This window comes from Chinchilla lanigera, unplaced genomic scaffold, assembly GCF_000276665.1.
Source record: "Chinchilla lanigera isolate Chin_1 unplaced genomic scaffold, ChiLan1.0 scaffold00021, whole genome shotgun sequence".
Lineage (NCBI taxonomy): Eukaryota > Metazoa > Chordata > Mammalia > Rodentia > Chinchillidae > Chinchilla > Chinchilla lanigera.
The window spans coordinates 15,103,300-15,117,527 of record NW_004955422.1 but is presented as its reverse complement, the minus strand read 5'-3'; the positions used below and the strand labels follow the sequence as shown (position 1 = coordinate 15,117,527).

Here is a 14,228-nt window from a genome sequence, read left to right as displayed (position 1 = left end):
TAAGGTACAGCTCAGTACAAGGCACAGCTCAATAGGAAATGGTGCTACTATTGTCCTTTGTAGCATGGCATGTTTAACAGTTTGTTACATTGCACTTGTCCCTTTTTATTTTTACTTCTTGTGTCTATTCTTTTTACTTCTATGTGTCTATTTTTTTTCCATTCCCCCTCAACCATTAGTTAGCTGCAGATACCATAATACTTTCTCCTAAATAGTTCAGTATGTATCTCCTAAGAGCAAGATCATTTTCCTCTATTACCAAAATAAAATGACTACACTCTGGAAATTGAGCATAATTTCAATACTATTATGTATTTATTGCCCACCTGCAGTTTCCCCCATTGTCTCAATAATGTCCTTTTTTAGTTCTTTTTTAAAATTGGGATCCAATCAGGAAGGCACATCAGGCATTCAGTTTATGCAATTTTGGGGCAGGATAATATGTTACTTAATGTCTTCAGTGCATTCCATGAGATGTTGCAAGATGTCGCTTTGTCGCTATGTTGAGGATAGGTTTAATTGTGAGTTTCAGGTAGTTTCTGCCAGAAGTCTCTATTTTTCCTTTCAGGATTAACCAGTAAACCAGTGGAATGATACTTTGAGAATGTAAATATGCTGCTCCCAAACTATTATAGGAAACTAAGTTAGATAGAAATTGATATACAGTCAGAGAGGGACTGGGCCCTGAAGGAAGTCAGCACAAAAAATATAGACATCAAGATTGTGGCTGGAGGCACAAGATGGACAAGCAATGGCCAGGCTTGCAAACCTCCATATGGGATAAACAGCAACTTGCAATTATACTAAAATTACCACCACTTGGTCCAAATAGATATCAGTTGCCCAGGTGGGTGACCAGAGCTAAGTAGCTATACTGTACTTACTATCCTATAGGTTGACTGTAGTTTGACCCATGTTGTACTCACTTTGTGACTTTGCTGTATAAATTATCCCTGACAAATGGCCTGAGTGACTATCCATTCAGGACCCCTCCAGGAAATCCAGGAGCTATTCTTCTTCCCTTTGTTTTCAATAAAACTTTTAACTTTCTCCTTTGGTTCACAACATCATTCCTTGAAGTTGTGAGACCACAAACTCAGCACATTTGGCATCTAATAGATGGAGAGTTATTTTTCCCTATATCAAAATGATCTTTCACCGGGTGACACAACATGTAATGAGGACTTCGCCTGCATCACTTATTTCTTCGTGCAAATGACACAGCTCAGGACCATCGCGGTGAGACAATGGCTGGACACAAGGCCGGAACAACAAAATGAACCTCTGAGTGCGGTAAACTATTTTCCTTTGTAACATGGCACGTTTCAACAGACCTGTCATGAGACCCTGATACAACTGCAAAAACAGAATGTTTGCAGGAAATGAGAAAATGCTACTAAGGAAAAATCTAAATTACCCCTCTGGCCTACCTTGCCCTTAATCAATGTAAACAATAACCAGTTTTGGAGGTCACACAGCTGGGCAATACAGTGTTAGCTCCCTACTAGTTTTGCTCTGGATAATACCCTTGATGTGTGGGTTGTGGTAACAGTTGCCTAGGTTATTTCTGGGGACCTGAAGGCTACTTTTGTTGATAACACTGACTCTTGACCCTACAGATGTCCTTCAGCCCTATCAGAAGGCCAGGATGTTTATGCAAGATAATAATGCAGCTGTAAGAGCAACTTAGCAGTTTATGAGTGAACCTGACCACCTATTAACCACCAAATGTAAGGCCAGGATACTTTCCACGGGATGATGGTGCCAGATACACAAAAATTCCACAGCCTTTAGGACAAATTGATTGTAACTACTTGCTGGTCCAAGTCTATCACAAAAAGAACATTTTTTTGGAACAATGCCCCTAGCTAATTGAAATTACAGGATTTTAGCCCACTCCAGTAAATCAACAAAGACCTTGCTCCTTTCTTTGCTTTGGAAACAATTTGGCTGAAGGCCCTTGCTCAACTCCCACTAAACTTTGGCCTGCATTGGAATGTGTGTTCTTGTTTCTACCATCTCTGGATCGAATGATCTCACCTTCCTGTATCACACCGATCTTCTAATTTTAACATTCCTTCAATAGTTATTATTAAATTATTACAGTTTTAGTCGCTGAGTTATGATCCCATGCTCTATTGTCCCATAGTTGGCCAATGGGAGCCCCTTCATATTTACAGTTTTGAGCTTCTCTTTTAGCAACAAACCTTGGTGTTAAAAACTTTCTTATTTTCTGGAACAACCAACAAATTCTTCTCTGCTCAGGGCCTAAATTAACCATTGTTGGCTGGAGATGTTTGAGCAGAAACCTGCAGGAGCAGAGGGAGTGGACACTTTGGACTTGGGCAATGAGAACTGCTCCAACGGAGCATGTTAGGACTGAATGAATGAGCATGTATAATGTTCTCGTGCTTTTCTGGAGTTTCCAAATTGTCTGTCATGAACAAGCATTAATGTGAGTGGAAAAACAGAGGCGAAAGAAGTGAAAATGAGTTAAAATTAGAAGCAGCACTGCAAGTCAGGAGGAAGAACAGACTGTTCGGGCAATAAAGATAAGACAGTGAATTACTCATAGGGAGAAAAAACATTCTTGCCCTTGGTGAGCTGACTGCGCCACGTGGAAACAGCAGCAAACAGCTGGTAGAGGCTTAGAACAAGTGCCTTGGAGACGCGATGTGGCAGTATTTACAAAGTTGAACGTTTGCATACCCTAGAACTTCTCAAAACCAGTGGGGAATTTGGCAACGCAGCTACAGGAGACCCCTAGAGGAATAAAAACCGCAGTGTCAGCGCGCAAGTTGGCAAAACGCTGCAAATTTACATGCCCTTCCGTTATTGAGTGGATGAACTGTGCTATATTCCTAGAATGGAGTAGCGAACTGCAGAAAAGAGCGTAGCTAGTATTATCCCGGGGTGAGGGGGACAAACGTTAAAGTGTAATTTACATCGTTTTCATAAACTAAAGCATCTCTTACTTGCTTAGGGTTGCTGAACACGTAGTATAAGACGAATGCGAAAAGGCTCCCGAGGGTTAAATACGGAATTCAGAGTGCTGTGGGCAAGGGGAGATGCGGATGTGGGCAAAGACCATTGCATGGTGCATTGATAAGTATTGATAATGTGCTTTCTTCAGCTGTCTGGCAGGTGCGCGGTGGGAGTGTTACCATAGGTATTTGTAGAACCCTTCTATTAAAGGAAGACGAGCTGAGCTGCTCTGGGAAAACATGCAACCCCAGGTTGTCTTGCAAGGGACTTTTTAAGGCAAGAGGGTTTGTTAGGTTGGTAAACGGGTTGTGGGAAGGGGTGAATAATAAAACGGGCGAGGAGCAGTTCAGCAGACCGCCCCCTTGTGCTGCGCGAAGGAGCGCCAAACAGTAACCCGCAGCTCAGAGGCTTCCTGGCTGCGCAGGCGCGGCCTGGTGCTGGCCGAGCTGGGCGAGACGTGGGCGGGGCCTGACGCGTAAACTCTGCAGCTCTCGGGGGCTGGAGGAGAGACTGGTCTGATGGGCGGGGCTACCCCGTGAGGGGCGGAGCCTGAGACCGCGGTCTTCCTGTTCTTTGGCCAGTGACTGGCTGGGCCCGAGGGTGGGGCGGAGCCATAGGGGCGACCCGGAAGAGCAGGCGAACGGATTGGTGGTCTGACTAGCAGGACATCTGGACCCATCACCGGCCTCCTGACCCGCTGCCCAGGCGACTGCGGCCAGGATGGGCCGGAAAGTGACGGTGGCCACCTGCGCACTCAACCAGTGGGCCCTGGACTTCGAGGGAAATTTGCAAAGGATTTTAAAGAGTAAGTCTGGGGGTGGTGAGGAACTGGGCGGTGCTTTTCTTCATGTGCACACAGCTCTGCTCTGGAGAAATTCGCAGCCCTGGGGGAAGATAGATAAGTGGTAAGTGCCCAGAGCCTGCGCGTGTTCAGGTGTGTGGGTGAGGGACTGTTTACAGTGGCCGGGGACACGCGGTGTAGAAAGCTGAGAGAAAAGTGACGTGGAGTTGGCGGTCTAAGGACTCTTACTTTTACGTGGAGTAAGAGGTCTGAGGACATACGTGTCTCCAGATATCTCTAGGGTCCCCTGTGAGGAGACTGGAGCAAAGCTGCTGTTCCTAGGCACAGAGGTAAAGATATTGTGACTGTTGGACAGAGACCAGAGATTGGATAGTCTGGTCCCTGAGGACCTTCCTGGTGGGTGAACAATGGGGATAGCAGGCGCAAAGATGGAAGTGGAGAAAGGGGTAAGTTGGCAGAGAAGAGTGTGATCGTTGGATGTCGCTATATAGTCGGCATTCATGTTGGCTCTCCGTTGGTGGTGAAAGGTCAGACTGTTCATACCTATACCCAAACTGGGGCTTCCCTGGGAAGCCTGCAAGAGTGTCACCCCGGGCTGTCTTGTGCTGGCTGTGGACTGTAGAAGGGCTTCCCCGAGCAACAGAATAGTTTTTAACTGGTAGCATAGTATTAGCTGTGTGACTTGGACTGTAATCCTTTTTAAAATTTTAAAAAATTAAATATATATATATATATATATATTGACCTGCTTTCATCTTGCCAGAGTGAATCTTACTGGAGTGAAGAGATGCTGTGACAGTTGGGCAGAGCTGTCTCCACCCAGCTGGCCTCTATCCCCTACTGCTACATCAATCTGTTGCTGGTTCCTGATGCTGACCCCACTACCCCGACCCTGCCCCATAGGCCATAAAGCGTCAGGTTGAGCCTCTTCCCTACAACTGTTTGTGGCATTTACTCACTCATAAACTACCAGAATGTGGCCTCTTTCTTCTTGGTTCTAAGGTTCAGCCACGTAGGCCTCCCTGTTCCTCATTTCCTGCAAGATGTGTGTCAAACACTGCTGCTTGGCTCTGAACAGGAGCCAGTGGGTCAAGGACATACAGCACTTTTTTTCTTATCCTAGTATTTCAGCAGGGTGTTTAATTGGCCGTTGAACATGCTAAGCAGCTGAGATTGCCCCCCTTTCTCTTTCTGTATATATAGGTATTGAAATTGCCAAAAGCAGAGGCGCAAGATACAGGCTTGGACCAGAGCTGGAAATATGGTGAGAATAAACACATGAACGCTCCAGAGCGGGCAGAATAGATAGTGGTGTCTGTGTAAGATTTCTCCAGTTGACAAGGCAGAAAGGGCAGGGACAGTCCTGTGAGCTGCAGGAATGCCAAGACAGTTTAGGAAGCCATCAGGAACATGAGCATGTACCTGGTTAATGCCAGTGAACATTAAGAGCAGTTCTCTGAGCAATTAAAAATTTCTGTGTTGAGTAATTAGGGGAACTGAATGTTTACCATCAGGGAGCTGATTTCTTTTTTTTTTTTTTGGTTTTTCTCCGGTACCGGGAACCGAACTCACGACCTTGTGCTTTCAAGGCAGGCGCTTTTGCCACTGAGCTAAATCCCCAGCCCCAGGGAGCTGATTTCAAAACTGGGCTGCCCCACCTTTACCTTTACCCCTGTGCTAGGAGTACGTAAAGTCTTTGTATGTCAGCAACTCCTGTATCCATATGTTGAAATCTAATCCCTGGGGGTAATGGCATTAAGAGGCAGTGCCTTGGGGAGGTAATTAGATCAGGCTGAAAGGAATTAGTACCCTTATGAATGAAAGAAGTGTAGGGAGCTTGTTTGTCCCTTATACCAGGGGAGACCACCTAGACGGGGCCATCTGTGAAGCAGAGGACAGCTCTCACCAGCCACCAGACCCGCTGGTGCCTTTGTCTTGCATTTCACAGCCTTCAGAATGATGTGCAATAAATCTGTGTTGTTCATAAATGAATCCCTCAAAAATATTTTGTTATAGTGGCCCAAATGGACTATAACACCTTCTCAGGTTTTCATTTTAATATTTGGCTATTAAAAGGTTTCACTCTGTAATCTCAGCAGCTTTCCATAAGCAAACATAAACAATCACTTGAAGTATACCCTTGTGCAAGAATCAGGAAAACTAATTCCTTCATTCTCTTCTGGTCTCTCATCAGAAACACTCAGTGGGCCACCTTATATGTCTCCTGCCAGCTGTGGTCCTTGTCTGACTTTGGATGTCAGCTGCCTTCCGTGTGCTGCTAGTTTTCCATTTGTGTTTGAGTCCCTGACCTAATGGTAGAGGCTGAAGAGCTCTTTGGTCTTTGTCCTCTTCCTTAGTTTGCTCTGGTTTCTGGACTTTGAGGGGGCAGAAACTGTCTTCTCCAAGGTTCTTTTGTATCAGTCCTGCAGCATATTTCTGTCTGTCTTAACAAAGTTCATTATCTTTATTAGATTAATTTATTTTCTTAGAACCTTGACTTCAAATAGGGCTGTTTCTCCCCTAGGCATTGAGTAAAGTAACTAAAAATCTATCTTGGTTGCTTTCTTATCACTGAAACACAATACCCAACACCCACAACCTAAAGGTGGAAAGTTTTATGTTGACTGACAATTTATAGAGACTCCAGTCTATAGTCACTGGGTTCCCAGGCAGGGCAGCATGGCAGAGGAGAATTGCTCATGATACAGCAGGCGGGAAGCAGAGAAGATCAAGGGTGGAGGGAGATGGACCTTTCCAGGCCATGCCCCCAGTGACCCACCTCCTCCAACCTGGCTTCACCTCCCAGATCTCATTTAGCTGTGAACTCATCAGTAGACTAATTCACTGAAGATGTTTATGCCCCCATGAGCCAGTCAACCTCTCATAAGCCCCGCCTATGAATGCATGGGCCATTGGGGGTCTTCTAGATATAAACCTTAATACCATCCGAGAGCATTTACACTCCTCATTTAGTTACTCCTTTAAGAATTTTCTCCCAGACTGCTGCTAATTGGGGAGTCTTGGTGGCCCGAGGTCATATAGCTGCTACTCCTGGGGTGTTGGCTTGCACTGTGATCTGCCTACCTCTTATCCCTAGGAGCTGTAGCACAGCCCAGTCCTCTGACTGGAGGGTTTTGCTCAGACATGTAGCGTTCGTCTTCTTCCCTTCTTTTGCCTATTCTCTGCTGCCTTTTTCCTGTTCCTTCATGTAGCCCTGTCATTATAAAAAGGGGAGGATATTTAACTAAAGGGTGGTAGGTTTGTATTGGGCAGAGTAAGCCAATATGCTCGGCAGGCCCTTGTTTAATATCTGTGACAACTGACAAAGAGGAAACCTAGTAATAGAAAAGCTCATTCACTTCCCTGAACTCTCCCATCTTTTTGCACTTACTGGCCAGGGTCCAGTTGCCAGCTCAGACCCAGGAAAGTGGGGTGGACCCAGGGCCCTCACTTGCAAAGGTGGCCTGTTTTCTCTGAGCCAGTTTTGTAAGCTTTGGAGGTGGAAGGCGGCCAGCGTCATGAGGCCTGGGTGCTTCTTGGCCAGCATTGTTATAAGTTGTTCTTCCAACTGTGACCCAGCAGAAGCAGTGAGAGGTCACTGGTAGCAGCACCATCAACCTGGCCTAGTAGCATCATTTATTATCACACAGAGGCCTGGGAGCTAACAGGGAATGGAGACAGACTGGTCATTTAGGGAAACCCAGGAAGATCCAGGGTAGCTTCATTTTCAGAGCCTTCACTTAATTGCATCTGCAGACTATTACCCTAAAATTCACTGGTTCCTGAAGTTAGGATGTGGACATGCCTTTTGGAGGACCACCATTCAGGCGTAGCATCTATAGCAAGAAATCCCAGGGTGGCTCTTGGGGAGGCATTTGGAATGATCTTTATCATCTGAATAATTTTTTTGTGGATCCAGCTTTATTTCTTGTGCATCCTTTTCTTATAAATCAGCTTGACTTTGGGCACGTTAGAGGTTAAAAACATACAAGGACAAATATTTATTGACTTAAAAGGGAACTCCTCATAGTAACCAAAAACTAAGAAGGAAATAGGGGCCTGCTGTTTTTTAATTTCCTGTAAGATGCACCATTTGTTGGAGAGTGCTTCTGATTATTGTTGTGCAGTAGAAGTGCCCAGGAAGCACTGAAGAAATACTAGTGCTTGGCCTACCCATGTCTTACTTTGACGTGATTTGATCCTAGGTCCCCACCCCTCCCATTCACCTGCCTGCTCCCCCTCTTTCCAGTGGCTATGGATGTTGGGATCATTATTACGAGTCAGACACTCTGTTGCATTCACTTCAAGTCCTGGCCGCCCTTCTGGAATCTCCGCTCACCCAGGATATCATCTGTGACGTGGGGATGTAAGTGACATCATGAGCATGTACACGGGCAAGCTCAGAAAAAAGGCAAGTTCAAGGATGCAGGATGTCAGGTTTCTCCTGTATGATGTTCAAAAGGGATTTTGTACCCACCCCAGCGCCATGACCACCTAATTTCTCTCCCATGGCAGTAGCAACTGGGAGCAGCTTCTATAAGTTGTTCCGGAAACTTTAGGCACGCACTTTGCACAAATGACAGTGTGGCATTCATCCTGTCACAGCAGAGAGCTTTATTTCCTTCATGGTGAATCTTGGGGGTGGCTGCATATCAGTCTGCTTTGACATGCCAACCCTGAAGCTCTGTGGGGTGTGGGTTCTGTGAGTATAGATTCCTCTACTGTGTGACTGTGCCAGGCTTTACGTAACCAGGCCTCCCAATATGACAGTTGACCTTGCTGTGACATTTGTTCAGTGGTGTTCTTCTAAGCAGCATATATATAGGGATTTTAATCCAGTCTTTCACATTAATGGTGATTAGGACTATGGTAGACTGTGTTTGTTTCTCAGTGCTCTGGTGACAAGTGATCAAAACACAAAGCACAAGAGAAGCACAGATTGTTTTTCTTGATGGTTCTGGAGTCAGAAGTACGTGATGGGCCAGCTGTAAGTCTGGTTCCCTTGTAAGGCTGTAGGGCAGAGTCTACAGCTCTGGCTCTTGCTCAAGGCCCTTCTGGCTCCTGCCTCACTCTGCCCAACTGCCATCTTCACATTTCCCTCTCCAGCCTTCCCTCATAGAAAGACTGTCGCATACACACAAGGGCCTGAGACAGACCAGAGTAGGCTCTCAGTTCAAAGTCGTGAACTTTATTCCACCTGCAAAACTCCTTTGCCAGGTAACATGACATACAAGTGCCAGGCATTATTAGGACATGGTATCCTGCCTGGTGCCCCAGCCAAGCCACTGAATCTCTCCACCTTTGCTGAGAAGTGGGTGCAAGGTTGCCTGAGAGATAACATGAGCAAGTGTGCTCAGGGCAGAGAGGAGAAGCAGTGAGGCTCAGGAGCTGACGCACATGGCAAGGTGACAAGGTGGCAGAGGCGAGCAAGGCAGGAGCAGGCAGTCACCCAAAGCTGAGAACATCCAGTGGAGGGAGAAGAGCCCTGGGGCTTGATACCCTTGCACTTCACCTAGAAAAGTCTTTTCCAGTTTTGAGCCTTTGTCACCTGGCAGTGGAGGCATTTTGGATCATTTTTAAGTTGGACTTGAGAAAGCTGCAGAAGAGCCTTATGATTTTCTTGAAGGATCTGAGGAAGCTTCATACTAAAACATAGTTTGATTCAACAACCGGAGCTGCTGCTTCCACTTGCTGCATGTGTTGAAACCAGTGCAGACATGTGCGTCCCTCCCTTTCTTTTGCAGGCCTGTGATGCACCGAAATGTCCGTTACAACTGCAGAGTCATCTTTCTCAACAGGTAGGTGGGGCCTGGGCTGGGGGCTGTGGGGACCTGTGTGGTGTCCGGGGAACCATGTGGCAGAGGCGTTCCATTCTGGGGAGATGTCTTCAATGAGGACACCACACCAGCCAGTACTCCCAGAGGCACCCACAGACCTTAGAAGGAGAGAGACCCAGAGGGTGGGGTTTGGGGACAAGTCCTTGTGCCCTGAATGCTAGTCTAGGTGAGGGAGAATTCCTTACAGCCCTCGTCCTTAGCTGCCTGCAAGGTACACCTGCTGGCCTTCACCCCTCTGGCCTTGTTGACTGTCAGTCATGAATGGAGCTGTGGAGGCTCTTTTTGCAGACAGACAGCTGAAGCTCAGAGGAGGAAGAGATGTGCTCAGGACCCGGTTCTTGCATGTATTACCTGGCTTGGGTGATGGTGACTGTGGGCACTGGCCCATCTGTCTCAGGAGCTTGTTGTGAGCAGCCCTGTTCCCTGCTTCAGGAGAATCCTGCTCATCAGGCCCAAGATGGCCCTGGCAAATGAAGCCAACTACCGGGAGCTGCGCTGGTTTACCCCGTGGTCCAGGAGCCGGTGAGTTATGGACCCCCACACATGGCAGTGTGTTCAGGACCTTTCTTTGGATGTTTATTAAACATCATCAGTGTGTATAGCCTTGGCCCCAGATCATCAGAGAACACAAGAACAGGGATAAAGTCCTTGCCTGTCATTTAGACCTGGCTGTTTCTTTTATATGAAGTTTGATTGAAAAAATACAAGGAGTGCTTATCTTTTTAAAAATGTATTACAAGTTCATTCTTGCCACTTTGTGAGACAGTTCTAGAAGTTCTCTTTTGTGTCTTTATTTATATTGTCCTTGTTGCCTCCATAGATTGGTTGTCCTGAATTGATTCAAATTGTTTTTCTTTCATGGTCATTTTGAATTTAGGGAAGGACCAGAAGTTGTAAAGTGGATGAGCTTTATTTCCTTATTACACACTGTACACACTGTAATATTTTTATGAGCTGGCCTTCCCCTTGGTTGGCACTTGGCAACAATATTGACATCATTTTGATCACACTTGTAAAGACACTCTTGAAGGGGGATTCTTCCAGAAGTGCTTCACAAAGTGACAAGGACAATGGGATATGTGTTTTAAGTGAAGGCAAGTATTCTGAGGGGAATTAATGACAATGTGTCTGCTACTATGATAGATTTTTAAAACTTTAAACATGTACTGTATTTTTTATCTCATCTTGTATAACATTAGAACAAAATAAAAAACAAACAAAAAACCATCATTGCCCTGCTCCCAACCCTTCCATCCCCACCCTATTCCCAGTAACATTCTATAGATTTTTTCTCCCTTCTCTCAGCTTTGTCTCCATATTTCCAACTAATGTTTATGTTGTTATTTTTTAAATTGTGGTAAAACACACATAACATGAAATTTGCCTTCTGAACCACTGTTAGGTACACAGAGTTCAGGGACATTAAGCCCATTCACATTGCTGTGCAGACATCACCAGAACTTTGTCATCTTCTGATGGAGACCACTATGAAGTGGCTCTGAACAGGATTTATATTAACCAATTGGCTGCCCCCTCCCCCCGGTACTGGGAATCGAACTCATGACCTTGCGCTTGCCAGGCAGGCACTGTGCCGCTGGGCTAAATCCCCAGCGCCCAACCAATTGGCTTTTCATGTTTATTTGTAAGTCTACCCAAGACCTAGGCCCCTTGTGTGGAGATGGGCAGCGTGTAATGTGGGGTGAAGCCTTGGTGCTCCAAAGGAAAAGACAAGGCCACAGCTAAGGACACCTGGCTTCAACCTCAATTAGTTAGATAGAGACTGTAGCTCCAGGCATCTCACTCCTGCAGTAAAGGCCTTCCTGGAGATGACATAGTTCTCCTAAATTAACATAGTGTATTACTTGGAGAAGTCCTTAAAGGGATTCCCAAGTCCTGCCCAGATTCCTACATTTTTTTCAGTATTCCTTTCCTTTGTTTGATAATAAACATAATAAATATTAGCTGCCTAAAGAAGTTCTTTGTCTTTTTTTTTTTTGTCTTTTTGAGACAGGGTCTCACTATGCAGTTCAGGCTGGCCTTGAATTCACTTTGTTGCCCAGGCTGGTCTCGAACTCACAATGATCCTCCTGCCTCAGCCTCCTGAGTGCTGGGATTACAGGTGTGCGCCACCACACCCGGCGGAAGTTCTTTGTCTTAAACCCCAGAAAAATCTCAGATTTCAGTACAGGGTTTGGATCCTCCTGGAGACCCAAAATTCAAAACACTTGACTCTTATTTAAGCCTTCACTGTCCACTCGTTTGGGAGGTTGTGGGCCTGGTCAGTCTGCAATAACTAGGGGACAATATTAACGCAATAATCTTCCTAAAATGAAACTCTGTCCCCATTAAGCATGGACTCCCCATACTTCTCCCTAGCTGGCAGCACCATCATCTTCTCTTCTGTAGCCACTGAGCCCATGACTGCAGGGAACTTATCTGAATGCAATCATGTGGAATTTGTTCTTTTGTGACTGGTTTATTTCACCGAGCACAACGTGTTCCAGGACCATCCAAGCTATAGTGTGTTAGCTTTTCCTCCTTTTTAAGGCTGAGTAATATTCCATCATGTGTGTATCATATGTTCATCTGTTTATCAGCTGAAGGACATTAAAGTTGCCTCCAAGTCTTAACCAATGGGAATTGTCCTGTGATGAACATAGGCATGTTGTCATTCCTTGATTTCTTGCTATACAAGAACAAGATTTAGTGTACTAACACCTCTTATCTTCAGTTTATCTCCCTTAATATGGACATTTTCTATTATTTGGTTAAATTGTAGGTCAGCGTTGGTGTGATTTGGTTTGTGTGAGTGCATTACTAAGCCCGAAATTGTGCTGTTCCTCTGCTAGGAGTCACCTGTAACTCCCATCTGCCTTGTCTACATGCCCACTCAGCACTCTGTCAGACAAGTGGCCAGGCCGACCTTTTCTTTTCACTCTTGCCCTTGAGCTTACTTGTACGTCTCTGGATAGCCCATCCTCTCCCCTGAGATCTAACGAGTTCCTCTTGTCATTTGCACTTTCTTTGGGACACAGTTTCCATCAGCTTCTTGAAACAATGATTTGAGGGAGGTGAATATTTTGAGATCTTGCTTGTGGATGTCTTTATTTCCCTCTCACACACAGTAAATAATAAAACAATTTTAGGTTAGAAATATTTTATCTCTGAAAGATGGTGGAGCTATGACCAGCAGAGAAAGAGCCTCTCCAAGATTTGGTCTCCAGAAATCAGAATATAGCAATGTGTTCATGTTTTCATATCAGTGTGAACATAGTTTGCAGGGTTTTTTGCTGTTATTGTTCTATTCTGCTCTTATTTTTATTTCTTCTTTCTTTTTTTCCTCCTATCTTCTTCATCAGTTTCCTAAGGTTTGTGTGATCTTCCTTTGTCCCCCAGCTTTTCTTCTAATCTCTTCCTGTTCTTGTATTTCTGTGTTTTTTCTTCCTAACCCCTTTTAAATTTTCTCCCTTGAAGGTAAAATTGTCATATTGAGGGCTTAGTTACTACAAACAATTTTCAGGTTCCTTTTAGATTTTGTTATATAACCACAGAACTAGTTCATATGGTTAAAGGTGGCAAATTAATGATTACTTCAGTTTGTCATTTTCTAAGCTGTGTTTGATGCTACTGTTATTGTTGATTGTACCACTTTACCCAAAGTAGCATAATTGTTCTAGCCAGGTGCTCTTCCTGATATACCAGGACTGAAATTGCCTAACAGTCATAAAAAATACTATAGGCCAGTGCCAAAGAACTAAGGGCTGGGCCAAGTAGCCAGCAACTTCTCATCCCAATAAATTGAAGAGCGGGTATGGTGGCACATTGTTTCAAGAATCCCAGCACTCTGGAGGTTGAGGCAGGAAATTGTTGTGAGTTCAAGACCAGTCTGGGCTACAAAGTGAGCTCAAGGCCAACCTGAACTGCATAGCCAGACCTTATCTCAAAAAAGACAAAAGACAAAACAAAACAAAAAAATAAGTTGAAGAGGTAGGATCTTGCACCAGGTTCAAAATCCAAAGCCAGCTGGAACATACCTCTGAGAAGTAGTCATTTCCTAAGGGTTCCAAATATAAGCAATAAAGCCATTCACCATATGCAGTTTATAGGCATTCATCCAGGAATTAAAGTAAAAAAACAAACCAAAAAAAAACAGTAAATGAGAAGACATTTAAACAAGAAGTAACCCTAGACATTCACCTCACAAAAGGCAAACCTGGGAACAAGAGGTGGAACAATCAGAAAGCCACCTTCCTGGACTCTCTGAAGTCGTAATAGCAGAAGTAACAAAGCATATGAGCAAAGATCTTAAAAAAATCAAATCAGAAATAATTTTGAGACAGTGACCATAATGAAACATGCTTAGTGACTCTAGACCAGATACAGATTTTAAAAATAGAGATACTTAGGAAAATTATTGAAATCGTAAATTCCGAACATAGAAAAGAAATGGAATCCATGAAACAGATTCACATACCCTGGAGATAAAAATTCCATTGAATGTGTATGCATCAGAATGAGCTAAGGTAAGGACAGAACCTCAGATATGCAAGATAGGATTGAAGTTAGCAATTATGAAAAAAAAAAAAAAGATTTCTTTTTTTTTT

At 44.6% G+C, this 14,228-nt stretch overlaps 1 protein-coding gene across 5 annotated transcripts in view; it reads left to right on the top strand.

Annotated features, from left to right (window-relative positions):
• Positions 1 to 3,585: 3,585 nt before the first annotated feature.
• Positions 3,586 to 14,228, top strand: part of Nadsyn1 (NAD synthetase 1) — a 46,232-nt gene continuing 35,589 nt past the window's right edge. The window contains exons 1-5 of one of the 5 annotated variants that reach the window (XM_013514263.1): positions 3,586 to 3,790; positions 4,991 to 5,051; positions 8,037 to 8,153; positions 9,532 to 9,585; positions 10,057 to 10,146. In XM_013514263.1, the coding sequence (XP_013369717.1) occupies positions 3,706 to 3,790; positions 4,991 to 5,051; positions 8,037 to 8,153; positions 9,532 to 9,585; positions 10,057 to 10,146 (407 nt within the window). In that variant the 5' untranslated portion in view covers positions 3,586 to 3,705. Of the gene's footprint in view, positions 3,791 to 4,990; positions 5,052 to 8,036; positions 8,199 to 9,531; positions 9,586 to 10,056; positions 10,147 to 14,228 lie in introns of those variants that run through there. The other 4 variants (XM_005384226.2, XM_013514259.1, XM_013514261.1 and 1 more) reach the window with 4 other exon arrangements.